The sequence below is a fragment of the Macrobrachium rosenbergii genome, chromosome 14, assembly GCF_040412425.1.
Source record: "Macrobrachium rosenbergii isolate ZJJX-2024 chromosome 14, ASM4041242v1, whole genome shotgun sequence".
Taxonomy (NCBI): domain Eukaryota; kingdom Metazoa; phylum Arthropoda; class Malacostraca; order Decapoda; family Palaemonidae; genus Macrobrachium; species Macrobrachium rosenbergii.
In genome coordinates, this window is record NC_089754.1 from 55,589,979 (window position 1) to 55,617,960 (window position 27,982).

The 27,982-nt window shown below is 37.0% G+C and overlaps 2 protein-coding genes across 3 annotated transcripts; one reads left to right on the forward strand and one right to left on the reverse strand.

Annotated features, from left to right (window-relative positions):
• Positions 1 to 880: 880 nt before the first annotated feature.
• On the reverse strand, positions 881 to 6,731 carry LOC136846177 (uncharacterized). Its single transcript, XM_067116993.1, has 3 exons — positions 6,544 to 6,731; positions 2,963 to 4,261; positions 881 to 2,428 (listed from the first exon to the last, which is right to left on the reverse strand). The coding sequence occupies exons 2-3, from the start codon at positions 4,138 to 4,140 to the stop codon at positions 1,429 to 1,431; spliced, it is 2,178 nt and encodes a 725-aa protein (XP_066973094.1). The 5' UTR covers positions 4,141 to 4,261; positions 6,544 to 6,731; the 3' UTR covers positions 881 to 1,428.
• Positions 3,355 to 27,981, forward strand: LOC136846181 (uncharacterized). Of its 2 annotated transcripts, none has more exons than XM_067117006.1 (7): positions 3,355 to 3,490; positions 13,429 to 13,604; positions 16,180 to 16,343; positions 17,084 to 17,157; positions 20,457 to 20,657; positions 22,948 to 23,062; positions 27,654 to 27,981. In XM_067117006.1, the coding sequence occupies exons 2-7, from the start codon at positions 13,445 to 13,447 to the stop codon at positions 27,861 to 27,863; spliced, it is 924 nt and encodes a 307-aa protein (XP_066973107.1). In that variant the 5' UTR covers positions 3,355 to 3,490; positions 13,429 to 13,444; the 3' UTR covers positions 27,864 to 27,981. The 2 variants fall into 2 exon arrangements, with proteins under 2 accessions (XP_066973107.1, XP_066973106.1); XM_067117005.1 differs by lacking the exon at positions 3,355 to 3,490 and adding an exon at positions 10,965 to 11,117.
• The last annotated feature ends 1 nt before the right edge of the window (position 27,982 follows it).

A 27,982-nucleotide genomic window follows, 5' to 3' on the forward strand; every position in this document is an offset into this window, starting at 1 on the left:
CAGTACTTTACTGCTATGCTCGTTGCTCCGCGGATATTAAGATCCTGGCGTTGACCTTGTCAACCCGTATCCTTTACAAGCAGAGGCGCCAGAGAAAAGCAAGAGCGACAGTCGTTGTTGAACTAAGGAAAAACTACTTTCGTTGAAAAATGCTAGCCTGCTTATCATGTATTATGTGTTCGAAGTTGCAAGTACAGCCAAATCAACAACATAATAATTACAGTGAAGGATATTTTACAATGGGTCATCGTCTATTCGAATATTTTCTTTCTTCCTCTGGTAACAGCGATTGCTGCTGCAGTCTTTGTTCGAGGTTGATATCTTTTGTCATGAGACTTCTTACTACTGCCATCAGATTCTGACCAAAGGTAATAATGCTCCTCTAAAAAAAGTCACCTTAAATCTCTCTCTCTCTCTCTAAGCCATGCTGGAGATTACCTTAAATGCATCTTGTCAGACGCTTGTTTGTCTGATAACAAAAGAATTCCAAGTGAATGTCAAAACTCATGGATGGGTGCAAGGGAACGAGTAGCATAATGTTTGAAAGCAAGCAGTGAAAGCCACGCCCAAAACAAGACAAGGGGAGAATTTAATAGCCTCGCAAACCCGTCTTAATGCTCGCCCTAACGTAAGACCTTACAATTTGTCATGTTTTGTACACATTGTTCCATAATCTCTATTTTATGGCGATATCTCAAAAAAGCGAAGAAAATATGTCAGATTAAATATCATATAATTGTTGAAAAATAAGAATCGTAGCAACAATTTAGTGCTAAACAAAATAAATGCCAATAAGCGCATTTTTATTTCATTTCCATGAACTGAATTTTTTTAAGCTTACCAGCTTTGTGACAGAAAATTTGGGTATGAAAACAAAGGCGACTTGGAATTAGTTTTATTATTAAAAACTGGGAAAGTCCCACAGTAGTAATGCAAATAAAGATTAACCTTTATAATCAGTAATAAATAATGGTAATAAACAGAGGGTAATATAATGAATAAAGTGGATAATTTAAACAATAATAGTAAACACTGATGATAATGATTCATGAACATGAGTACTGTTAAGCATCGATGACAGAATGTGTGGGAAAAATTGTCACCATAAAACTTACTAGTAAAAATAAACACTAATAATAATGATAAATAGTAATTTGTCTGAAAATATCATGTGCACCCACTCAAGCTTCTCGCTAAACAAACGCTGCCGAGTCAGTTCTGTCAGTCCCGAACACTTGCTGAACGGAAAACATTGCTTATTAACTTTCCACTATTTAACTGAATTCATTCTCTCATCATGACAGAAAAGTTCACGTGTTCATAGCTGAATTCCCTTTAAATGCTGCAGATATTCGTGAACGGACAAAATCGCACGTGAGAACTGTTTCATAGGCTTGGTCTACACCGTCAATAATTATTCATACGAGCTCAGTAGCGTGCCCTTGGGGTCAGGGCATTTCCATGGCCAGTCGTAGCATCTAATTCTGACCCAGATATCCTCTTGTTCAGGTAAGGGGAATGGTTTGGAGACCTGTTAGGAAAAGGTGAATGACCAGACCGTCTGTTGATCTGATACATGTGCAAGTCTCTGGACGACTGATAGGCGTCATTCGGTGAGTCTGGCGAAGGCGTGCAAGTCAGAAAATTCATAAGTTCGCTTCTGAAACTTGGATTTAGCATCGACAAAAACGCTATGTGTAAAACGTGCTCCAGCAATTGTAGATTATTGGAGACAGCCCTGAAGACTTCATGGTTTCCATAGCATTTCTCATCAATGTGTGCGGCGAACCAAATCGAATAAATTGTGTTGGGGAAAGTGCAGACAACAAACGAACAGGTTATTCCAATAAGAGTGATGGTAAGGCGGAATTCTGTTCTCTTCTTGGTCCTGTGAGACGAAACGGGGTTACTTAGTCGGCCGATGGCAATGGCTGCCACTAAACTAGCGTTGAATATCACAAGTAAGAGGCCAGGGATCCATCGTATTATCAGCTCATGGAAGAGGAAGTAGACAGTGTGCCAGGATGTGCGGTAATTGAACCGGTAAGAGTCTAAGATAAGAAAGAGGCCAGATTCGCAATGCTCCAATTGCCTCTCGTCTTTGCACCAGATCCGTACGTTGAAGAAGTAAAATAAGTGGATGACGATGTCGGCAATAACAGTAATGACGTATCTTAGCCGGAGAATCTTCCCGTAATTTTGCTGTTTGAATTTCTGATAAAAATACACGGCTAGAAATCTGTCATATGACAGAAAGAGCAACGTATAAAAACTAATTGTCTGTGATACCTCAATCGTCGACCAGCCGAAGTGTCCGTAGTAGACCGCAGCCGCATAGGAACGTATGTCGCAGCCGTTGGTAGTAATGGCGATGGGGATGTTCATCAAACATACGATCAGGTCAGACCAGGCGAGAGCGAGGAAATACCTGGAGGTAAAAACACACGTACAAATATGTTGCTGCCATTAAGCCTAACAATTGTCTGCAATCAGATTTTTTGAGGGGATCAAATTCTGAATACTCTTGTTCTTAGAGTTAATTTAAGGTAATAGAATCATTCTAAATTGGATTAATTTAATTTTAAGTCCGTCTTCCTACTACCAAAAATGTTTCTGTTTGTTTTCATGAAACGCGCAAAAAAAAAAAAAAACTCTTGAGAACTAATGTTCCAGCTATCTGGCTAAACGAGGCTTCAAAATCTCTTTTAGGTCATTTGTAGCCTCGTTCCCTGTTCTGAATGACGATTATTATTAGCTATAAATTCTGTATGTGTAGTGTAGATATTTGATTTTAATGCAATCATAAATTCGAACTTTAGCAGCATACATATTTTCTTAAGTAAACAATGGTACCTACACAAACTGATAGGAACATATTCATATGTGTATGACTGTAGAGTAAGCATGGCTGCATGAATGTACACAGTGATAATGGAACAGAGTTGGTGCGTTAAATACTCACTTGTTTACAGGGACTGATCTCATTCTGGGCCTCATGAGCACAATTATGCAGATGATGTTGGCAACAGAGCCAATGAAAATCAGCACGGGAAAGGCAATAGTGTAGGCCCTGTGCTGAACTCCTCGCACGTATTCCCGTGGATAATCAGAGCTTGCAGTAGGTTCTGGAAGGGCACTCAAGGCTATACTTATTCCATGGTCTGTCATGTTTCTCATTCCAACCTCTCTATCCTGTGGGCTGTGGCCATCTGAGGTTAATGATGATTCTGGAACCGTGGTAGATTTGTAAGTAGTGGTGAAGTGAAAGGTTGTCAGTCTTTTCACCTCAGTTGAACCATCACGGTCATATCTGACGGTTGATGAACCAACATTGCTGTGAAACGGATGATTTTCAAATGCAGTCCGTACTGTGCTGCTTATGTCATTTCTACTCTGAACAGTGCTTGGGAAAGCTTCTTGAGTGGGCGTCAGTAGGTCGGAAGTGAACAGCGGAAGAGTACCTGTGGTCCCTTGAGAAGCTTCGCTCGTGGTAAGGTTCACCACTTTCCTGGTATCGTTTCTTGTTGTTGTGGACATAAATTTAGTCTCATTGTTTACCTTCGTGGGGTTATCAGACACATTAGGGAAGGATGCCATGGACGGTCTAACTGTTCTGAAAGAACGGTTAGTGTCATTTTTTCCTGTGATATTTAACATCTTGTTTAGGGGTGTGGGTGACGGCGACGTTAAAAACTGACTTGGAACCGAGGTTTTATGGGACACATCGCCGTTGCTGTTGTCACTTGCGATTATTAGAGGTATAATTTTGGACGCATTCTTTACATGCAAGGGGTTACCAGGAATGCTAGGGAAGGATGGTATGGTAGGCGTATACGATTTATCGACTAGCGTACCCTCTTCCGTGGGAACTCTACTGGAAACATTCTGGGGGGAAACGAATTCTGTGGTACTGCGCTCTTCAGCACCATCGTATGTCAAAGGGGATTCAGACATCAAGTTAGCTGTTGTGTGATGACTAGAGCCAAGACTTCTGCCTGAAATAAGAAAGGCTGGCTCAGTTATCTTGGTCTCATTCTTCATCGAAGAATGCGCGTAAGTGATGCAATAGATTGCAGATAAAAAGATAGTCTTCCATTGTAACTTCAAGGCAGTGTTCATTACTGCCCGGATTTTCCTCATACGAACTCCCAGAATGCTTGCAGTCGTTTTGTTTCGCTCCTTCCCATTTGTGAGAATTTCTCAGCTGACGTACACGGGCGCCGTTCGAGAGACTGCCTTCTCTTCAAATCCGAGACATTGTCTGCAAAAAAGAATGAAAGTAAGAGGTTTGTGACAACTTCAGCAAACGGTTACTTAAGAATTTATTATAATGGCTTGACTCATCAATGCTTTAATCTTAGGAAACTGAAATACATTGGCAGAATAAGCTCCAGCGCGAAAATGGTGTCTCCCTCTGGTCAAATAATTGCAGTTTCCATTTAAAGCAAATTGAAGAGAAATTCCAGAGTAAATGTACGTTTCTCAGATGTTTCTGTTCTGCATTCTTCATCAGTATGCTCAAAACTTCTTATACTTAACTCTTACTTCAGTGTAGCCGATGAAACTGAGTTATGATGGCCGTGGCCCTATCGCATGGATTCTTATTCATTGTCAGTTTGACTGGCTTATTAAATCGACCTTGGAGGCGCTTCAGTAATTTGGCTGATCATCGAAGAGGCAGTTATGAGCTGCCAAGTATTGTGGTTGCATATTTATGTCAGGGGACTTCCTCCTGTTGCGTCTGAATGCTAAACATTATTTCTTTGTAATATCTATTATAATTCATTTATTGCGTGATCTGCCATATTAAGGTGTTCATCAAATAATATCGTAGTTTGTACACTCTCCTTTATTCCTTATATTTCCATACTGCCGATTGTCAGTGCTTCGATATGAAGGTTTCATTTTTGCGCCCAGGAATATTTGGTCTGTTTTTAACTCCCATAGTTTTGGAGGCAATAACACAGCGTCGTTTGTAACCAAGTGGAACTTCGCATCGTCTGCAGAATACTTAGGTCCCGGGACACTGCACTGGCAGTTTTTGATGCAGTTTTGTAGTGACCCCAATGGTTTTCGGGGGTCGTTATCTAGGACTAATATTTCTTGGGGTCATTTATCTTTGTGATATTTACAGTCTTTTGTTTATGTTTGATATTTACAGTCTTTTATGTTTGATATATACAGTCTTTTGTTTGTTTTTACGGTAATCCCCAATGGGGTTCACTACCTAGGAAAGATCCGATTTGCATTTTCACTTCACATTTTAAACGATTAACAAGTCCAAGTAACTCGTGAAGCATTTCAGTGCATCATCCAAAACCTAAGTCTAAATCTTGTATGGTAAACTTTTGTTTTGAATACTGCATTAAGGATCAAGAATATTTACCATTATCCATGCAGTTTCAGGATATTGTTCATGTCAGCACAATACTGTCCCTGTGATGTTATTTTTGCCCTTCAGAAGACTGCTTGTTAGTTGAGATGGTAAAGCCATTTTAAGTTGGTCTAGTAGTTACTGCTGCACGGTGCACTTCTGTTCCAATAATTTCCAGTGGAACAAACAGGTTAGGTGCTGGCTATGCAATCCTAGAGATAGTTCATCTCTCAAACTTTTAGGCCCACAAGATTTCTCTAGGTTCATCTTTTGTGTGTATAACACAACTTCATGGCAGTTTCCGTGGTTGAAATGTCTGGCACAGGAAGTTAGCCAACTTCATAATATGCTATTCATTTTATAGATCGTCGATAAACTTCTTCATGTTTGTAGTTACTTGTGATGTCTATCTGCTGTGATACTTACCAAAGTATTTCAGACTCTGCCATTCCCCAGTCTTAAACTTGGTTTGTATGGGTGTGTATGTGCGTGTGTGTGTGTAAGTACAACTAAACATATCCTGGTACAACGCAATTATAAAGGTGTCCAAGAGTACGATTAATAGTTATTTGTGAAAATTTCATGTGTTTTATTGCGTTTTGAGAAAAGCGATGTAAAGGAAAGAAAGATATTTTGGTTTACTCCCCTTATATCTCACCTGATATTAACAGATTCACTATCCCTGTCAGCCTCGTTGGACATTAGCGGAGATGAGTTTTTGGTTACCCAGAATGAAATAACCATATATGCACGAAATTTATATGTGCACAGTGGTTTTACATCTACGTCCACAGTGAAATAAAACGTGTGAAATGCTCACTTTTTTTTTAAGCGATAGATCTAAAATTGTCCCAATAATTGGTTTCAATGTGCATCGTAATGAGTTGATTGACGGTATTAAAAAAAAAACTGTAAATCACGTCCAGAAGGAATAAGACTCATTTTTGCATATTATGGGAGGCAAAATGGTTGTTTCATCCTGGTAAAAGGTGACGCAATTTGCATATTTTAGGACAAACAGTTACAAGAAAATGCGCTCTCAAAGCGAACATTATTTCCTCGTACTATACCAAAGTCTGGATGCCCACTGAAAAAGAAATTAGGTCTACACATGATTTCACTCTGAGAGAGAGAGAGAGAGAGAGAGAATTTTAAATAAATACTCTTACTCTGTAGAGGAGAGATGAAAAATTGGGGGCCGAGGTGTTTATCCACTTATTCAAATCCACAAATTCTCAGATGAAGAACTCGCTTAGGTGGCAAAGGAACTGCTGTCACTAGCGACAAAAACTTCGCACTGGATGAATTTTGGGTTACACTGCGATACCAGTAGCCAGCCATCAAAAACATCCGGCGGATGATAAAGGATTACTGGCAGTCACGTGACGTGCGGTAGGACTAAGGGCGTGAATTCTACGAAAGTTTAAAAGGAAGCGGATGCTGTCTTCGAAAGAATTTCGATAAGATATCGTTCACTTACTATCAAAATGGCACCGCCAAGAACAAGGAGGCTTTTTGCTCTTCCTTCACTTTTGTATATTTGCATCTGACCTTTTCACTAATTTAGTCAAAGAGTCATCAAGTTCAAAGCAACAACTGCTTAGATTTCTAGTGTGGATCCGAATCCGGATGTGAGCGTGATATATACATACATATATATATATATATATATATATATATATATATATATATATATATATATATATATATATATATATATATATATATATAATCACTGTTTGTATTGTTAATACCACTGCTGGACAATTTAAAAATACAGATTCTTGCTACAGTTGAAAATGTGGAAAAAGCGTCCCTACCTAACCAAAGGTTCCACCCCTGGAACTTAGGCGCTTAATCGCCCGCCCACCGGTTACAGAATCACCGTGAACACCCAGCCCCGTACCCCGCGCTTTCGAGCTCAACCCATCAATGTAAATGATGCATAAAAATTTGTTTTACGATGCTAATCACATCTTAGTAATCGCAAAAGGAAATGTAAAAAAAAAAATTTTTTGGATAATTATGCTAATCGGTAAGGTGGAAGTTTGCCATACCGTATTTATTGCCCTTTCAGTTGACAAACGTACTTGAATGCCGAGACGGCCAATGCTAATTAATATGTATATGTTGCTTAAGAAAACTTGATTATCTTAAAAACTAGAGAATTAAATAACATTCCCCTGCTCATTTCAGTCCATGGCATTTCATCGTGGTCAGTATTAAGTATCAGATTTTTGCGCCGTTTGAGAAAATTTTCCTTAAAATACTGTCGAGTAAAACGATATTCAGGTTGTATACCTCATCCACACTGTTGCTCTTAAGGGGGACCAACAGTTCCGTTTAACGAAATGAGTATTCCATTTCTCAAACATAAAAATAGCTTTGACACGAAGTCTTTAATTGCATATAGGGTTTGGTGTCAATAAGACCGTTTTCTTTGAAATCGCGATCTTTTGGCATTTAACAAAAAAATAACAAAGAACCCATTGATACTATTAGTACAAAAATATCTCTGCTGAATAACCAGGACACACAATGGTTCCTCGTTATGATTTATTTCTGTATGCATTTATTTATATTTGTGCCTGTTTCTGTATTTGAACTGTTTGGAATACTGGGAGTTAGTTGCGTGACAAAAAGACCCAGAGCGCAAGAAACTTGCTAAATGAGGAAGCGTTTGAGTTAGGAAGCACATGAGAAAGTTTACGTCTTCAGTGCTGACCTTCATATTCTAGGTGTCTGAATGACTGATTTTGTTCCATGGCTTAACTCCGGTGAAAGAGGAAAGCCCGCGTTGGCGATGCTAATTCAGTTAAGACAGCGATCGTCGCTGTTATCCAATCGCTAGACTGATCCAGATTAGCGATAGAATTAAATTTTGTCGATTGATGTAGAGTTCATGGCGCTGAGAAATAGGTTCCTTCTGCGTTTTACGGAGTCAAAACAAAATAGCGAAATGGTCATTGGTTATAGACGTAAATAGACCACACAAAAATAAGTAAATTGATCAATCAACAAATAAAACCCGGACTTACATAGCACGGGTGCTTGGCTCTTGGTTTATCACTATCTTGGAATCCATCTTCCCGTTTTCCCAGTCATGGAAGAAAGAAAACGGCTTGACCTAATAACAACAGGTAAACGATCAAAATTATGCAAGAGCAATAATTAAGATATACAAACTCATAAAAGAATACATGGACGACTCCGAGATGAGGAAAAAATTCGCTGAGGGATGTCGGAGAACAGACGATTCTGACTGACTTCCTTTAATATTGAAAGTTCAGGCAAAAAACAGAATCTTACTTTCGCGTCACAATGGTTAAGATAGTTCATGATTTAAGCCATAAGACGAGTCACTAAGAAATTTGATCGGGCATAAACCATATTCAGTTCTTTATTGAGTTCCTGAGGGAGTGAGATCTGGAACAGCCTGCGTCATAAATCGTGAGATGTGTTCACTGAACACTTTTGATCAAGACAGCCAGTGTTTCAAGTCATCAGACTAATTTCTCTGCATTTGTAAGATGGGAAATCCTTGAGTAATTAGAGCAGTTTCTAAAAGCGTCGACGACTATCAACCAGGGCAGATAAGAACGAGAAAAAATGTCTATAGGAAATGCGACGATTTCTAGGAACGAACGATTGCAAGAGACTAAGTTATGGCAGAGGCTTGCAAGAGTGAATATAGACAGAATTTTTGGCCAGGTCACAAGATTTAGGTAAACGGAAGTAAAGTCCTCAACCTATTGCTATTGGAAGTTTGAAGTTCAGCTGCATTACGTCTGGTGTTCATGCATTTTGTGAAAAGTTTGATGTGGAGGTAGGGAAATCCTGCAAAAGGGTTTCGTTGGATGGCTCAAAATCTCTAGGGAGTATAAGGATGAAATAACTGTTCCCCGTATTGTTTTGCAGGATCAGTTAATGTCTTCACTGTTATTAATTTTCAGATTTCATCCACACAGCCTGAGATAACGGTAGCTTGGATTTAAAAATCAACTAAAGCTAATATTTTAAGAGATGATTTGTGATTATCTCAGCCCTTCACTAGACAATATCTTGATTCTAAGAAAATAAATTTCCCAAAAACTAAGATTTTTGTGATAAATCAGACTTTGTATTACGAATACTTTGCGGCATGTTTGACAGATGGACCTCTAAATAAATCACCTAACCATGGGATAGGAAGCAGAATCGTCTTGTATTTTTTATTATCTAATAAGTAAGATATCTATAACAGGACCATGTCAAGATTAGCGAAACCACTCGCAGCAGGATTCGCTATTCTTTACAAGAAGATTATTGGGTTCGTTATTCTCTCCATGGGAATAATCGAGTTCGCTGTTCTAGACATGAACACTTCGGTACCAGACATTTGATCCCCCAAGGGCTAGTACTAAACAAGGCCTAAGTAATGCCCGTATAATTATTTCAGTGGTATGATTATTTTGCTTGGTTACGATCAAATGTGAAATGGAAACCTTTGGCGTCTTCACAAACAGAAACATACACACAGTTTGATAAAAGATTCGTTGGAACATTATGAGTACATGATTAGAATTATCAATGCATTAGTGGTGATTTACATACGTTAAGACAACAATGCTTAGGGAGAAAAACGGAAATATTGTATGGTTGAAATCGCGTTCTGTAGAGAAAGAAAACGAGACGCTCCTGTTTTGTCCTGTCGACTCCGATGATGACGATCGACGAACACACGAACACCACGTGTTTGGAAGAGACAGCGTCGGGGCTCTTACAATTTCATCTTCATTCGATCTAGAAACATATTACCGTAGGCATATTCTAAATTTTCTTGTATGTACGAGAAGAAGAAAATAGCCTACCATTAAAGCCAGCATAACAAGTGGATATAGGTAGATAGAATATGGAAACACCAAAGAAAAGTTCAAAACCAGGAATATAAGTAAATAAAAAAAAAGTGGGTCCGGAAAAACCAAGATCTAACATAAAAATAAATTAAGCAGATTCCAATATAGTGGACCTCTCTTTCTCTCCTAACAGATGATTCATAGTGCAACTGCTTTGAGGTTTTCCTCCTGCCACACCTTTCAAACCTTTTACTGCCAATTTCCGTTTCAGGGCAGAATGACCTCATAGGTCCCAGTGCCTGGCCTTTAGCTTAAATTTTATATTCAATTCAATATAGTGGACTAGAGGAAGGTCTAATTCTACAGGAAGGTAAAGAAGTCTACTGTAGACCACCTGTTAACCCTTTAAATGCCCAGTTGACTACAATCAAGGCTCTTCAGAAATTTCAGGTGTGATTTAGGTAGACTGATTAGATAAAGAATGTAGAAAGCTGATTTATTTGTTAAAGAATTATTGTCTGTAATTGGCACTACTTTCAATGATTGGTCTTGAACTCAGACAAAACTTTAAAATTTGTTCTGTAGCAGAGATAAATTGGCCCCTGGGCTTTGGGAGTGGCTAGACAAGCCAGATCTTTTGTCAGAAACAAACTCCCTACAAACAAATGAAGTCAGCGACATATGCAAAGTGCTAAAACATGGAACAAAAAGAACCAAACAACGAACATTTTAGTGGACATTCAGAGGTGACCATCGAGAAACAAAGAATAAAAAAAACTAATGAAGAAAACATCAGAGGTGCCGTTACAAAGGCTGAAGAATTTAGTAGTTACATTCCAACGCAGGAACAACAACAACAACTTGATTTGAATTACGGGACCGTAAACTGCCCTTTTAAATTGTAAATTGTAAGTTAATACCGGCCATGTTTGTCCGATTTATTGACTAATACAATCATGAATTGTTTCTTGTTTTATATAAAATGTAACCCAATAAAGTTATACTTTATTAAACTGAACAAAGAGAGTTTACCGTACAGCAGGACCAACCGAGAGGGGCCACTTTTGAAAAAAAAAATTCATGAGGGCCACCTTTGTGTATATATGTATGTGTGTATGGTATCTAAAAGAAAGGAATATATGTTTTTACTTCCTTTTTTCCCAGCGGGCCACTTTCAAAATCAAAGGGGGCCACTTTTGGCCCACGGGGGGTTGGACGGCCCAGCCTTAGCGTAGCTTAGGGTAACATTTAAGGTAATATGCCACTATTATATTTTAAATTCCTTTTTAAATGAATGAGCCATATATTTTCCAGTTAAATATTTCTAATATTTTCCAGTTATATATTTCTAATATTTTGCCCGTTAAATATTTCTGAGTATTAGCTCCGCACGGACTTTATGGAACGGTTCCGCGAATGCGCGAGGCACCAGGGAGCCGTTTGTTCAAGAAGGGATTGGTTAAAGAAATCTATTATGAAAGGAACCATACTGACCTAAAACACCCTAACCTAACCTAGTAGGCTTTGTTACTTAGGCAGGGGGGCTCCCCCCCAGTGAAGGAAACTCCTTTTTACCAAAAAGCTCCCCTATAACACTTCACATGCCCGATAGCATTCCAGGATGGCCAGCAACAACTTCTGAGGTTAATTACAGGTTAAATAATGCTAAATTCTTGATAAGCAACCAAAATACAACAGGTTAATTTCCAGGGTAACACCTGACGTGGACCTAACACTTAGTTCTACCAGATATATAACTTTAAACCATAATCTAATTGCTCTGGAGTTGCAAATATGATTTTCGTCAGGGAAATAATGGGCTACTGAAGCCGGAACCTCGAGGCTAACATCTTATAATTATGCGGGACTCTGGTGAATTTTTATTATTAATACCACGGCCACTATTATGTGATCTGTGTTGGGGTTAGTGCGCTACCTACCCCATTGAAATGTATGTTAAAATATGAACAAAAGATGGTTAAATTTCCGGTAGAACTAAGAAAGAGCTCCACGTGGGGTATTACTTTGGAAATTGATTTTTCCTATATTATTTTGGTTGCTTATCAAGAATTTACCGTTATTTTTTGTCGGTTGACTGTAATTAACCTATAATTAACCTCAGAAGTTGTATGCTGGCCATCCTGGCATGCTATCACGCATGCACAGTGTTATAGGGGATCTTTTGGTAAAAAGTGGAGTTCTGCCCCAAGCTACTGTAACACAGCCTGCTAGGTTAGGTTAGGTTAAGGTACGTTAGGTTACTACAGTTCCTTTTATAATAGGTTTCCTTAGCCAATCCCTTCTTAAACATACGGCTCCCCAATGACTCTCGTATTCGCGGAATCGTTCCATACAGTGCTTGCGGAGCTATTACTTAGAAATACCAATTTGAGATAGACTTTAGTAGCCTTTTTTTTTTTTTTTATCATAGGACCTTAGGCATATTGAAGAGAGGTAGGACCACAGCGTGTAACTCCAACATTGAGCTTTAGGATTAGCCTAAACGCCAAACGAGTGAAATGCAAGGATGTAATTAACCTAACCTAACTTAGGGCTCCTGGTCCTTACCTTTGGAGGGGGGTCCTCTGTCATAATGGCTCCTCCATCTAACTTAATCTAGGGCATTGTAAATTGAGATGAGATATTAGGGTTGCACCTAACTCAGCCATACTTAACATAACGTAACTAAGGATAGTGTGCCATGGCCTAGAGTACCCCCTCCGGTAACCTAACCTATAGCCCTGTAAATTAAATAGGGTTCAAGCCTAAACCAATCATACTTAACCTAACTTCGTCTTGGATGCTGGTCCCTACCTGGTCTGTGCACCCCTGTAGGACACCCCCCCCCTCTATTAGCCTATTAGTGTGTGGTGTATCTTTGTGTTCAATAAAACCTTATCCTTATTGGAACAAATATAAAATGTTGAAAATAACTTGTATTTTTCCTAGGTATTCAAACCAAAGCCTTTTATCTCAATTTCACCTCAACTGCGCTTGGAGATGTTACGTGAGCGAAGGATATTTCTCACCCCCCCCATAACTGCCAGTTAACTACCTTGTTACCAAGTTCATCACCTGTTTTCCATCTTGTGTTGAAGGATATTCCTGTTGAAAACATTCTGGTTTGTATACTTAGAAAAAACACAATCACTTTCAAAATTTGTTTTGCAGTATTTGGTAATTTGGAAGTAGCATAAATAACGTTATTTTTCTACACAGGTTTAGTGTTATCAAAATGACTTCAAGTGAAGAAAGCGAAGCTCATGTTCCTGCAGACCTGGAGTGTGTTGTCATGAGAATAAAGGCCCAAGAGAAGATGGTGTTATCTATGACGCTGAATCATATTAAGGAACTGAAGAACTTGACACTTGAGCTGAAGGCCAAAAAGATATATGGTAATATGTTTGATGCATTCTTAATGATTGTTTTCATGATTGTAATAGGGTTGTAAATAAATGAAAAATTAAATATGTTCATACAATCAACAAATTTAAATTTGTTCAATAAACTTACCACTTCCTTGCTTACCTTTACACTTCGGCTCAAAAGGGGTGACCACATGTAGTAGTGTATCTGAGATCTTCAGTTTGAGCAGGGGCACGTCATCTCCCATGTTTTTATTCAGAATTTGACTCTGGTCTTCATGAATATAGTTATGTCTGTAAATGAGTTGCATGTTTTCCGAAGTGCTGTAATAGTGTCTGTTTATTTTGTCACAATGACATTAATTATACTTGCTTTGACACTAAAAACCCATCACTTTATGACTGTATTCAGGTGCGGCATCTCCCTTGCCAGTCATGCTGAAAAATGGCAAAGTACCCAGCGGATGAGGAAGCACATTTCTAGGCTTTATTTGTGATAGGAGACTTCAGGTCCCTCATCTGAAATACCGTACATTAAAACTTGAGTGACTGGAAGCGTTAGTTATCCTGAAAGTTTTATCTCACACTAATTGTTGAATTTATCGCACACTAATTGTTGAACTGATAGACATACAGTACTAAAACTCAATTAAGCTTTCATATATTTGTTGGCTATACCTAACAGGTTAAAATATTAGCTCATCCATACTGGTATGTGTCTTGCAACTGGAGTTTTTTAGTTGTCTTGATGCTGGAGAGATACATGTCTTTTTATGATCTCTCATTGACCAGTTTCCTGGTCAGTGCATAACATTTCTCCAGTTTTTCAGTTTTAGAATTACTGTGGTTTTGCTCTTTTACATTTCCCGTCATGCCCGCATTGAAGTTACTTCTTGTATAATTGTGTAGGTATTTTGCTAGGGTTAAAAGTGACAAAGCTGAGGAGATGAGATACTTGTTCTGGAGCATACATCAGATTGTGTCACTGCAACATTCATTTTGCAGATGGTTCTAAATCCAGTGCTTTTGTTGTATGGGTTTTTTGTGAATGTTTTATCGTAGAATTTGTTGCCTCAAATTTTTACATCTTAGATACATGGTGTTTTAACAGCATTAGAACACACTGCAACCCTCCCAAAATATAGATTCACAATCTTTTGTGACTTAGAAGTACTTTGCACTCTGTGGAAATTTTCACTGCATACCATCCATTGGCGTTGAAAATTTTGCAGTGGTAGTTTCTGCGCCATTGCCAAGGAAGGAAAATTTCATTTTGTTGGGTACCAGCCCATGTAAACATTTATGGAAATGAAAGCCCAGATCAGCAAGCAAATGTGGTTCCACAGTGCTGTTTCCAATTAGGATTTTTTCCTGCATTTCAGAATCAATTCAAATTTTGTTGCAGGGAACAATGGCATGCCATCTTTGCATTGGCTATACATAGTTTACTGGTAGTTGTTCTCAAGACTTTTTTCTTTTATACAGGATTCATTATTTGGAGAAGTGAAATGAACTTTCATTCAGTTTTGTTCCCGAGTTTGTGGTGAAATCCCTGAGTGAACTGACAAGTTCACTCCTGAGTTGTGAAAGCTCCCTGATTCCATGTTTCTGAGACTACATTGAAGGAAACTAAAATAAAATCCTTTTGTGTCTAGTGAGAGTGGTGATGCATTACTTGAACAGGATCCTACACCATGAACTACTGACATCCCCACCCCCCACCCTGTCTCGACATACACGCTCATCACACAGATCTGTTACTTCTTTGTTAACAAGTTTCATTAACTTTAACCAACTTTTGTGTGGAGAGTACTACTACATAAATCTTAGGTTTGTACATCCATGAAAAATGAAATTTACTTTGAGAGCTTTTCTAATTTTGAGACAGCATATCTCGCACATCGTAGTTCACTACTGTGCTGCCAGACATGCGTCTTGAATGCACAGATGTTTGGATTGAGGTTATATTAAGTGAAGAGCTTAAGCAGAAATGTACCAAGCTTCTTTTTTTTAGCTATGAACCTAGTGGTCATTTGTTATCTGAGAACATCCAGCTTTAATAATTATGATAATCTTTAATTAAAGAAACTGTAATGATAATACAGTGATAATTATGATAATGTTGTAGTCCCAGAGCAACTTCGCCTGCTCGTTTGCCACGACACTCACAGTTTGGTGTTTATGCTACTTGTTGCTGAATGCTGACTGTTATTTTTTGCACAGACTACAAACCACCAGTGTGTATAGTCTGCGATAGGCAAAAAAAATTAACATTATAATGTTTTTGAGTCAATAATAGTACTATGTTTATTATCAAATTAATGGGGTTAGGATAAGAACTGGCTGTTAGCCTTTAGTTTATTGGTAAACAGTGGCAAAACTGTCTATCACATACTTCAACATTTCTAGTAAGTTCTAGAGACTATTTCTAAGCCATGTTTTGGGAAGTGGTTATAACATTCTGCTGAATACAGTAATTTTGTTTTTGAAAATAAGTCTTTAGGGTTGTCAAGGAATATTTAAAAATTCTTATTCATTTTAAAGTATATTTTGGGCATAAGAAGCTTGTATGTGATATTTGACTCTTTTTTTATCATACTTTCAGCTACTAAAGAAGCTGATGCATTGCACAGTGGTGGAAACTCTGAGGACATTCAATCTCCTGATCAGAAGGCTCACATCACTGCCGAAATCTTTGAGCTGAATAGGAGTAGCTTGTGCCACAAAGAGGTACGAAGCGCTTTTCAAAAGGCAGGATTCAACATACAGGTAAGGGTAATTTCTATAATGTTCTTTCTCTAAAGGTTACAAGTTGTTATTGGCATTGTCTTCAGTGCTGTGCAATGCAAAAGGGCCTTTGTGGAATTCCACCTCTCATATCTTTGACAATCTTCATCCTCCAAAAGTCTTGCCTTATAGTTTCCTCCCAGTTAGAGCTGGATCTTCCAGGGAGGAGCCCAGATGACACTGTTGTATACCAGACCTGGAGTGGTGCAGCCATTCTAATTACCAATTAGTACATGAATGAAAAAAATTTTTGTACAGATTTAATTTATCCGATTCACCATACTCCTGCACATCTTTTGTCCTAAGAACTGGATTGCTACACACCAAATGTGATATAGTACAGCTTAAACATAGCATTTTATTAACCTCTCCTAATGTACAAAAAAATAACGTATATCAATGGTTGATAACACCACACCTCGAGTGGTCCAGACACAAGTGATTGACAATTATGAAAGACTAGGTTGGAGTAATTTTGCTTTTTGTAAACTTGTCTGTGATCAGAAATATATATTTAAAAACTCAAATATTGTGCACTCACAGTATCTTTAAATAAAGTATTCCAACTTGTATAAACTTCCTTTAATTTTTGCTTGCTTTTGAACAAAAAGAAATAAAGCAACTTCTGGGAAAGAGAGAGATATTAGTAAAAGCTAAGTTAGGGCGATTTATGAAGATTAATTCGCTGAATCACAGACTGAATGAGAATCATGAAATTTCAGGTGCAAGATGTGATTCATGACAGGATTCGTCAGTTAGATGGAAGTGCTGATCCTGAGAGCACTCCTCAAATTAGGTATGTACAGTATAGTATAAGAGTTATGAATATGGATATTGATATGAATATGAAAATAGTATGTGTAGACTTTTAAAAAATGTTGAAAAGAATGAAAACTAGTCACTAAAATTTCAAATTTTTAAAAAGTTGATGACATGATTTTTATAGCTTTTTTTTTTTTACATCATAGAGAAGTAGTAATATCAAGTAATATATGAATTTTTACTGTTTTGGTCCAGAAAATAATTCAACTGCTACATGTACTTTAGTTGGTCCAAGACCTACCTAGTATGAGAAGGTTAATTGTGTTTGATAATTGATTTTAATCATTATAACAACATATTAATGATATTGGGTATTTCATGCAACCTTTTTGTAGCAAGTGGTAATTGTAATTCTCAGTATTATCAGAGTTTTTTTGAATTACACCAGAATTTACCTTACCATCTGTAAGCATGTCTTAAGTGCATTTACAGTAGATGCAATGCAATTTCACAATTTTATTTCAGATTACCATGCCAAAATGTACTGCATGTGGCAAGAGATGAAATTTTTTTAGTTATAATAATTGAATATTTACTTTTATTTGGTATAGGTCTAAATTAAGAGCCTAATTTAAAAATACCAATAAGAGTGTCATTGTTAATGATATCTAGATTGTTTGTTGTTGGATGTTCATGATAATCATCTTCAAAGCTAGTAATGTTTAAGTGTTTAGTAATTTTTTAATATGTTTTTTAAAGGGAAAATAGACATTAATTTAGGCTGTGAAATGATTAATGGGTAGTATTTAGAGCATCAATGAATTTATTATAAAGATCTACAGTTATGTAAGATTTATGTTATATTTTCCACTTCTAAATTCATTTTGATTATATTTATATATTTTAAGCAGATCTGTTACTAAATCCTTCAAGAGACTCTAGTTAAACTGCATTTAGGTTTGGTTTAGTGTAATCCCAAAATTTTACCGTTAACAAATCATGCAAACTCATTTTTAATAAGGGCACTATCCACGAGCATGAATCCGGCGTATTCCTTTGGTATATCACATAAAAAAAAAAAATGTTTAAAACATGTTGTTACTAAAATGCACTAAAAAGTAAAAAATAATTTTTTGAGACACCAGAATTTTTTACAGTTAATCATGTTTACAAAAATAAAAGCGTGTGCACAAACATGGAAGGAAATGCTACAAGAAAAGAAATATATATTTTTTATTTCTTGTGGTATTTCCTTCCATGCTTGATGCCCACACTTTTATTTTTCCAGACATGATTAATTGTAACAAAGTCCTGGTGTGTCTCAAAAAATTATTTTTTACTTTTTAGAGCATTTTAATGAAAATGTTTAAAATTTTTATATATATAGCTTTTTATTTTATACTTTTTAGTTTTGACAGAAATTGTAACCAATTTATGATTGTAGCAAACGAAATTGAAAGTGAAATCCTGTCAAGCTAAAGAAGGTTTGAAAAAATCTGTAGAGTTATTAACTTATTGAACGTGAAATCCCGTCGAGTCAAAGAAGGTATGAAAAATCTGAAGATTTTCATAGAAGTCCTGAGATACTGGGAGGGGTTACTGTAGGGACACTAGAGGTCACTGCTGACCTACTGATCATGTAAGGTTGTATTGTCACCGGGATTGAGTAAACATGCAAAATTTTAAGTATCGGACAAAGGGGGCAGGTCGAAAATTGAGTTGCAAGTTTTGACCCAAACAAATGCAGAAGTCAAGTTAAATAAAAGCACGTAAAAAGTTATTATGCTCTTGAACCCTTGTTAAGTTTTAGAACTCTTTACTAGAAACCTCGTGTGTATATATTGCAAGTAAGCACAGCTATGGTACCCTACCTTAGTTTTGACCTCTTCAGGAATTATCTTTATACTTTTGACATCTGTCTCTTCATTAATGTAGTATTCAGTCAGTGTGAAATTGGATTTTTATTTTGTGGAATATATCTCAACTTTTATTGCCAAACTTACCGTATTTGACGCCGTATAAGACGCACTTTTTTAATAAAAAAATGGCCTAAAAAATCCCCCTGCGTCCTATGTACATAATGTAGTCTCAAAATTTAAGAATTTTGGCCGAAATTATACATGAAACGTCACGTAGATGTTGTAGCCTAGCCTAACATTCGGTGTTATCCTAATAACCTATTAAAAACCAAAGTTTATTATAATTATTTATCATTATCACACTTACCATCACCGCAATTACTACTGCTAGTATTATAATTAATATCTACGTTGTTATTATCGATATTTTCATTAAAATGTGTTAATATCATTATCGTCGTCTACAACACATTGCCGCATTCCACATTTACAGACTTACAGTACGTGTGCTGCCACCTATTGGTGATTATCTCGAGAGCTTTACGGATAACAAGGCTGAAACGTAGTAAATTCCAGAGCTTGATTGCATACTTTTATAATATATAATGGATATATATAACATATATTACTGTAGGTAACATCATTATTAATGTTTTTGTTGATTCTGCCGGTAAGAAACAATGTTTACAAATGAATGTGTTGCAATCTATTGGTAAACCTATGAGGTAGCTTTCAGCAGCAGACGAAACATTCGATCGTAGTAAATGGCTGATTGTATAATACATATTTTGATAAATATAAATATGGTAAATAACTTCTTTATTAATGTTTTTGTTGATTCTGTTGGTAGGAAACAATATGCACATGATAACCTAATACTACAGTTTTTACTTACCAAAATCATATGAGCATAGGCTAGGAAACCTTATTTTTTTTTCCCTCAATGTCCTGCTGAAATTGGGGTGCGTCCTATGCAGACATACGTCTTATAAGCCATCAAATACGGTACCTATATGTGAATTGGTTATTGGCCTCCTGATCCTAAACATTGCACTCGTCTGTTAGAAAAATTATTTCAGTGAATGAGATGGAGGTTCTCCCTTCTCCAAGTTAATCTATCCTTGCTCAGTAACTCCTAAAATTGTCAGACATTGCTATAACTCTACCACTAGTTTATGCAAATTTTGGTCATTCATTCTGCTTTATCAACCTCATGCAGACTGAATTAAAAGTGTGTATATTAGGAACCTAATTTACTCACAACCTTTGTGCAATGATTGAGATTTAAGAGCATTGTTTGCTACCTATTAACGCTGTATATTACTATAAAATCACCCGAATGGAAGTTTATAGGTTTGTTTGGTCGTGTGAATTGTTTTTAATCAGAATGCCAACTATATTTATGGTGTGAAAATTAAAATGTTAAATTTTTTTTACTTTATTCATGTACTGTAGAACCTTTATATATTTCCAGAGACATTTTGACCCACATTGGCAACAATACTTTTGTATCAAAGAATTTAGTGAGTACTATTGAGGAAAAAGAAAAATTGGATACTGAAATTTTACAGTTGAGGCTGAAAGCTCTTACTTTAATCAAAAGTATAAAGAAGAAATGGCTAGACCTCAAGGACACTGACATTACTGTTCAAGAGGAGGACGCAGAAGCAGTAGGGTAAGTTTTTTTTTTTTTTTTTTGAGAAAGTAGTACTGCAATATTGAATTATTACATATTAATTAGCATTCATTTGTTTTTACAAATTACAGCCATCTCTTTAACATAAGGCAAATTCCCTTAGTCACAGTTATCAGACCCTTAAAGCTTTTACAAAATAAGTTAGATGAACTTAAGTTGGTTGACTGCCCAGAAAGGGTAAGGACCCTGTTCCCATTTGTAATCTTTCACCGGTTCTGGAGCATTATGTAAATTGCTTACCATGTAGGTCTTCTTCAGTTAATCTCTGCATTAACTCATATTCATGTTGCTCTTCATACCCCTTGATGTCTGTCTTGAATGACTTTATCTTGTATTGGCAAGGTTATTTTCAAACATCTTTTGGCTAGGTTATTTTCAAACATCTTTTGGCTAAGTTATTTTCAAACTTTTTTTTATTAATGTAATTTGATTTTTATTCCTGCTTACATTTTTGGCATGTAGCTACCATTTCTTTGGCTGTAGCCTATTACTTGCGCAGGTATCTGAATCATCATCATCATTAATGATTTTGTATTCATTTTTTCTTTATGGGGTGACAAGAGAAGTTAGTTTTTTCCACATTTGTCTGTTGCACCTCTGCCTAAATTTCTGTCTGCTTTAAGGCTTTCTCTGTGCCCCTTGTCTCCGTGATTTCCTTGGCCTTCTGATCTTAGAATGGCCTATTTTTCTTTATAGTAGTAGATTAGAAATATCACAGTAAAATGAAAGATTCAATCATGGAATTAGTGCATCTTCTGTATATCCAGCAATACCTCTATGAGGAAAATATTTATAAATATAATCCATGACAGTATTGTAATTAATACAGTGATTTTGTGTAAAATGTATATTTTTCAGTCTGTGTATATGTGCTTATGTATGCAAACATTAAGTCAAAGTATTCTGCTCACTCACTTAACTGTGCATTTGCGCTCTCTCAATTATTTTTATAGATAATAACTCAACAAATGACAAATTCTTTGTGAAAAAATTATTTTGAGAGGTAAGCAACTGCAAAGTAAGTTCATAGTTTATCTTGATGTGATGCATTTTGTTAGGCTGTACTGTATATTAATTGTACAGTATATATTTTTAGGAGCAATTCATTTTGCAGATATATCTCTGAAACTTAATAAATTAATCATTTACATTCAATAACAATTATAAAAATACCAGTCAGTATAGGCTAATTACTTTATGTGGAATCGCTGTACAGTACATAAGTTATGCGAGTTGGCTCCAGGGTATCTTCCTTATTTATCTGAAGGGGCTGATTATCTGCTAAAAGAATTTACAGTAAGAGATCTATAAGGAGGTGGATAATTGTAAAGAGAGTGACATTCTCTACATAGCAACCAGCTTGAATGTTAGTTGTAGGCACTTAGTATCCATCAGAAGTACTCTTTACAGTATGAATACTGAGTTCAGGATATTTAAATATCTACTGGTTTTGACAATTCAGAATCACTTCAGTGGTTAAGGAGGACTGAAGCTCAGGGGAAGTGCAAGGTATTTTTGTTTTGCCAGAATATGCCCTACCCAGACAATTGGGGTGTGGCTGATATGCTGTAAAGTATGTAGGTTTCATTGTTAGAATATATTGCTCTGCTCTTTTGTATCATATATTTATCTACAGCAATCACATGAAGGTATCTCACACTGTTCTTTCAAATGTTGCTGGATTAGAGGACTTTTCTGCTTTGCAATACAAACTGGTTGATATAGAAACGTGTACAGCTTAACCCCCAGGGAATGCATACTGCACCCCACCGGGGCAGAATAGCTAAAAAATGCGAATACTTAAAACCCCTCTAAAAACACTTAGAACTGCCCAGTTTGATAGTTTAAACACAAGAAAAACCCTGTAAAAATGCTTATACCCGAGTATTTTAATAGTTTTATCACAAAAAGTGCATTTATTCATGAAAATTATATGAAAATACAGTAATTTGTGAATATTTCTCAGAGAAAAATACCACGAATGGGCAGAGAAAAATACCACGAATGGGCAAATTTACCGTGAATAATGGGTAGATGTGTTCCACAGAGAAACCCGCGAATCGTGAGAACGCGAATGCGGGGGCTTTACTGTAGATTTGATAAAAGGAAATTATGCCTGTTTGAATAAATAATGTAATCCCCAGAGATTGTGTGATGCTTTTTGCTTAAAATAATGAAGGAACTGCAAATCTCAATTTTGAAGTAGTATATTGATAGGTTCTAAAGGACTTGAAATTATTTCTGTGAGTAATTCATAATTATTTTTCAGGTGGAAAGAAAAAGTTGATGTGCGTTGCACGAAACTTAGAGTCATAGCACATATGATTCAACGATTGATACTCTCAAGTGGGTTACCTTGGGCTTCAGACAACTATTTTTTGAAGGTAAGGCAACTGTTTTTTGTCAGAAATATTTTGTATTTTGCACTTTTACAACGCGAGAGAGATAGAGTAGTAAAAGATAATTATTTCCTCTTAACAAGGTGTATATTTTAGTACCATACACACGATGGTATTCAATTTTTAGTTATCCTTTGGAAATTTTGAGGTTTAGGGGCACTAGCCTCTACACAAAATTGAATTTATGAGCCCCCCTCCTCCCAAAACTTGCGTTATAATATAGCATATTGTTGGCCTCAAGCATTGTTGATGATTAACTTTAATAGATTATTATTTTCCAAATTATGAACCATACTTTTTGTAGTTTTTGTATATTGTACAGATGCATTTTTAAACTTAGCATATGTAAGGACTGCAACATTCAATGATGATGAGAATGAAGATGTATTATAAACATGGTTGATACGTTTGTTACCACACATACATGCAATACAGTTACAACATTAAAGCACACAGGTACACAACTGACAAATGTTTATTGATTGCACAGCATTATACTCCCTGAGTGGAGGAGGAAAGTGGCTGATCTCACAGCTTCTAGGAAAGGCCAGGATCTGGGCATTTTTTCTGTAGGAAATCCTTTGATTGCTTTTAATTTTTTCTTGGCTGTTCTTAAAATATATTTTGTATATAATGCAATTGCTGCTGCTGTTATTTTCCTTCCTTTTCAAGGAATGGATCGTTGATGGGACAGTATTATAAAAACAGTCAGTTCCACCAACTTGCATTCTGTCGACTCAGTTGAGATGGTATCAATGATTGTATTTGATGGCATATAATAAGCCCCCCTTCCTCACTATTTCAGAAGGGTATATTTAGAAATTTTGTGTGCATTTTCCTTTATGTCATTTAAATATACAGCTGTAATATGACAGAAAAACTTGGACAAAATATGCAGCTAGGATAGCAGGAAAAATCTTTTCAATTATGATTTTATGGCAGTTCACAAAACAAAAGTAGCATAGATATAGCAGAAGACACTTTTTATAACACTCCCCCTCATCTCCTTCGCCTCCGATGGATAATTCAGATGGTGACAGTGAATTTTTGAGAGCTTATATCTGCAAATAAAATAAAAAAATAAAATTGTATGTACATTATAAGAAATTGTTTAAGAGAGTTTGTCTTTGACAATAAAATTTTCAAAGTTTAACTGAATACTTTACTACTTGATTGTGTTTTTATGTAGAATCAATATTTAGGCCAAGTCTATAGGCTAGCCTGTGTGTGTGTGTGTGTGTGTGTGTGTACACATGCACTTACTGTAACCCCCGCCTTTTCTCTTATCAGATATCAAATGCAGTAGAGTATTGTACTTAAAAGAGCTCTCTATGTTACATACCCATATTCAGTCTACAAACATGCATGCATCTAGTTAAGGTAAACTAAGCAATTACTGAATTCCCGCCCTTCTAATTTTTTTTTTTTTTTTTTTACTAGCAGAGATTGAGACAAGCAAATGTCAGATTCTTTAGTTTGTGTGTTTGTCTCTGCAGTCTAATGTTCTAATGTATCCATATATGTACATTTGTCTCTGATGTCTGCCTTATTGATGCATGTATAGCTTTCAGTGCTTCTTGCACTACTGTTGAAATTAGGTGAGCACAAGATAATGCCCAGTTTTTAGATGTTAGGAATTATTTGATGATAAGACTGAAAGATAGGTATTCTTTTATTGATATTGGATGATGACATGATAGTTCAGGGTACATGAATGGCAGTTTAGGAGGAGTCCTCTCATGCAACTGGCAGATTCAAATATGTGCCAACCCTTTTGTTCCAAGGGTGCTGATTACAAGGGATTTTACTGTAATAATATTAACAGGAGTAATAATAATATTTGTCCAAATACCAGTAACATTACAGTATAATGTGTTTGGCTAGGTGCAAACAGTGGTAGTCTAGTGTCTGGGCAAACAATCTCAACTTTGTGTATAAAACAAGTGTATATTAAGTAATTTTTGCAGAAAAAAGTCAGTCTTATATGCCGTTAAATAGGATCAGTCTTGAATTTCCCCCAAGATCCATCCACATCTTTGAACCCTTTCCCACCCACTGTCTTTGCCAGTTACAGTTTCTTGATAGGCTCAGTAGTAAACCTGGTGAAGTCATTGCCACATTTTGGCCAACATTTTTTCCAGCATGAGATAAAAGCCATGTCTTTTTGATGATCTATTAACTGCAATTTTATAAGTATTGTCTTCATTTTTTGTGGGATCATCTTCCTAAGCTTGAGCAGTTCTTTCCATTGAATAACCTTAATCCCCTTGTTACCATGTGATCTAGTGGCTGAAATGGAGTTGTGTTGGGGCATTACACAACTTTGACACTTTTGATGTTGAAATTATGATATTCTGGGAGGCCAGGGGCTTGCTGAAAGTCATTCCTGATTCCAGGAAAAAGAGGTCAGGTAGTCCAAGCCTTCTTATTACGTATTTAAAACACTGGCAGTTGGAATTCACTTATCCCTTGAAGCTTTAAAAGTCATAAACCCAATGGCATTAGTACAAAACTAGTGCTTGGCGCTCTTCTGCGCTGATGTCTTCCAAAAGTTTGTCTCACATAACCTTAGCTGCCTGTGTTAGCAGCTTTTTTCTGTAATCTGTACATTTCACAGTCCATTTTTCTGAAGTGGTCAAACCAGCCTTGCTGGCATGGAAATAGACAGACTTGGATTCTTTGCTTGCCTTACATTTTTTTGTCTATTAGGATGCATTTTTTATTGCAATGCTGTACAGAAAAGTTGCCATTTCCATGAGAGAGAGAGGGATTTCTTTTGAACCTACCAGTATAACTACAGCAATGGCATGACAGATTTACTTTTCTCTCTAGTATGCTTGCCTTACAATCGCCCTGTTGATGCCATAATGGTAAGCAGCCACAGGAAGATTTTACAGAGTGTAGCTTATTCAACAATTCAGTCTCCTTTTGCAAAGTCTTCTCTTTCTTGGCCTCCTGGTAGGACTGTGAACACCTTTGGGAGATTTAAAATTTTAATTCATGGCTGGGTTAAGGTTTTACAGTTGAATTGATGTTAGTGAAGCTGGGAGCTATAACAAAGATGCAAGCATACTCCCACAAAGCACTTACATCTTCGAATCTTTAAATGAACTGTAACTTGAAAAGATCATCATATCAGTACCTCTCTTCAGTGGATAGAAGACTTTCTGGTGGTCCTTTGTCAAGATCATTTTAGTGTCAGCCATTAAGGGTTACTGGGCAGCTCTCACAAGTCTTCTACCTGTGAGATGTGGACCTGTCTGCCTCTTTGGAAATCTCCATGCTTATGAGGAATTTAAAACAATCATAACCTCCATGGAAGGTTAGACCCCTGGAATGGGACCTGACTTTTGGTCCTCCAAAGCTTGAGAGTTACCTCTTACGAATCTGTCCTGATCCTTGGATAGGGATCTCACCTTGAAGGTGGTCTTCTGGTCTCTGCCTTGGCTGAGAGAGTCGGGGAACTACACAGATTTTCCTATCTCGTCTGGCATTCTGGGCTTTCGTTGGTGATCTCTCAGAATACAATATCCTTTTGGCTGTGTGGAGTTGGAATTTCCAAGGCTCATGGGTCCACCGTAGCAGCTGCAGACCTTGCCACCCATCTGAGACCTCATGACATCAGGGGCTTAGGATGTCCTCTTTTCAGAACTTCTCAGACCAACAGGAAATGAGGGTGGAGGTATGTTGATGCCAGAATACCTTGTTCTACTGTTTCAGGAACTGATGCACAGATGATGTCAGACATTTGGGCATCCTTAGGCCTACCAGGGGTACCAAACTTGGACGGCCTGTTGTCCCACTTCATGTCTTCCCAGTGTTCCTGTGTCGGCTGCCATGTCAGTTTCCAGATCTGCTCTTCCAGCTTATTTGCGTAGAGCTACGGTTCCTGCAACTCCTTATCTGTCAATGGTGTGCTCCACTCAACATTTTGGGACAAAACCCTCTTGCATTCCCATCTCGACCGCCATGACAATTTCCAGATCTGCGGCTCTTCCCACATCTTTGCCTAGAGCTACGGTTCCTGTAATGTCCCATCTGTCAACAGTGTACTCTGATCAGCGTTTTGGGTCGACTCCTGCCGCTCTGTCTTCAGATTCTCCATCGAGCAATTGCAGACAGAATTGACTTTGTTTTTCGAGAGAGGTACGGACATGTCGTGAAGAGGAAATGTTGCATGTCTCCGTCTTCATCTTCTTTGTCTGCTCAGTCCTCTCCCGTGAGACGGAGGATTACGGACTTAGTTGTTACTCCTCGCATGAATCTTCCTTTCCGTCATCTTCTGATCACATATGTGGCTCTTCTGCTCCTACTCACTGCTTTGTTTCTGATGTTGAAGTATCACGTCCAGTCGTCTCTTGGCCTTTGGTAGGCGAAAAATACAAAATTAAAAATTTGTCATTTCTTGCCAAGATTCAACAGCTTTTCCAGCTCACACTGAAGGATACTCGGTCTATGACACACTGGTTTGTATACCTAGGAAAAATACAAATTGCTATTTAAATTAGTTAGTGATTAGACAAATTGATTGGAATCAGTTCAGATATATTGTAATCTGATTTTAAGTTTTTACCAGATAATGTTGTTATGTGACTGTGTACTGCTAAAGGGACCAGATGGCTCATTCAAGCACATTGTGAAACATATTGCTATGGCCCGAAGAGAGAAAGAAGGATCATATAAACAGGCTGAAGTGCCATATGAAGAAAGTTTTGACGGAGAACAAGATGCTGAAATTGTAGACTATGTTACAAATATACCTGCACCGCTACCTTTGCAGCTCTGAAAAACAAATTCTTTCTTTAAATAAAAGGTTTAGGATAAGCTGCTGGTCAAAGGGGATTTTATTTTAATATGTAGCTTTATTAGTGGTCACACAGATGAAAATAAATGTTTTCCATGAAC

What these genes read in the sequence shown, in the direction of transcription:
- LOC136846177 (XM_067116993.1), bottom strand. Translation starts at nt 4,140, where the DNA reads ATGAGGAAAATCCGGGCAGTAATGAACACTGCCTTGAAGTTACAATGG. An exon ending in AGATCAGTCCCTGTAAACAA is followed by an intron (nt 2,429 to 2,962) that starts GTGAGTATTTAA and finishes TTTTACCTCCAG; the next exon opens with GTATTTCCTCGCTCTCGCCT.
- LOC136846181 (XM_067117006.1), top strand. Translation starts at nt 13,445, where the DNA reads ATGACTTCAAGTGAAGAAAGCGAAGCTCATGTTCCTGCAGACCTGGAG. An exon ending in AGGCAGGATTCAACATACAG is followed by an intron (nt 16,344 to 17,083) that starts GTAAGGGTAATT and finishes ATGAAATTTCAG; the next exon opens with GTGCAAGATGTGATTCATGA. An exon ending in CAGACAACTATTTTTTGAAG is followed by an intron (nt 23,063 to 27,653) that starts GTAAGGCAACTG and finishes AGTTTTTACCAG; the next exon opens with ATAATGTTGTTATGTGACTG.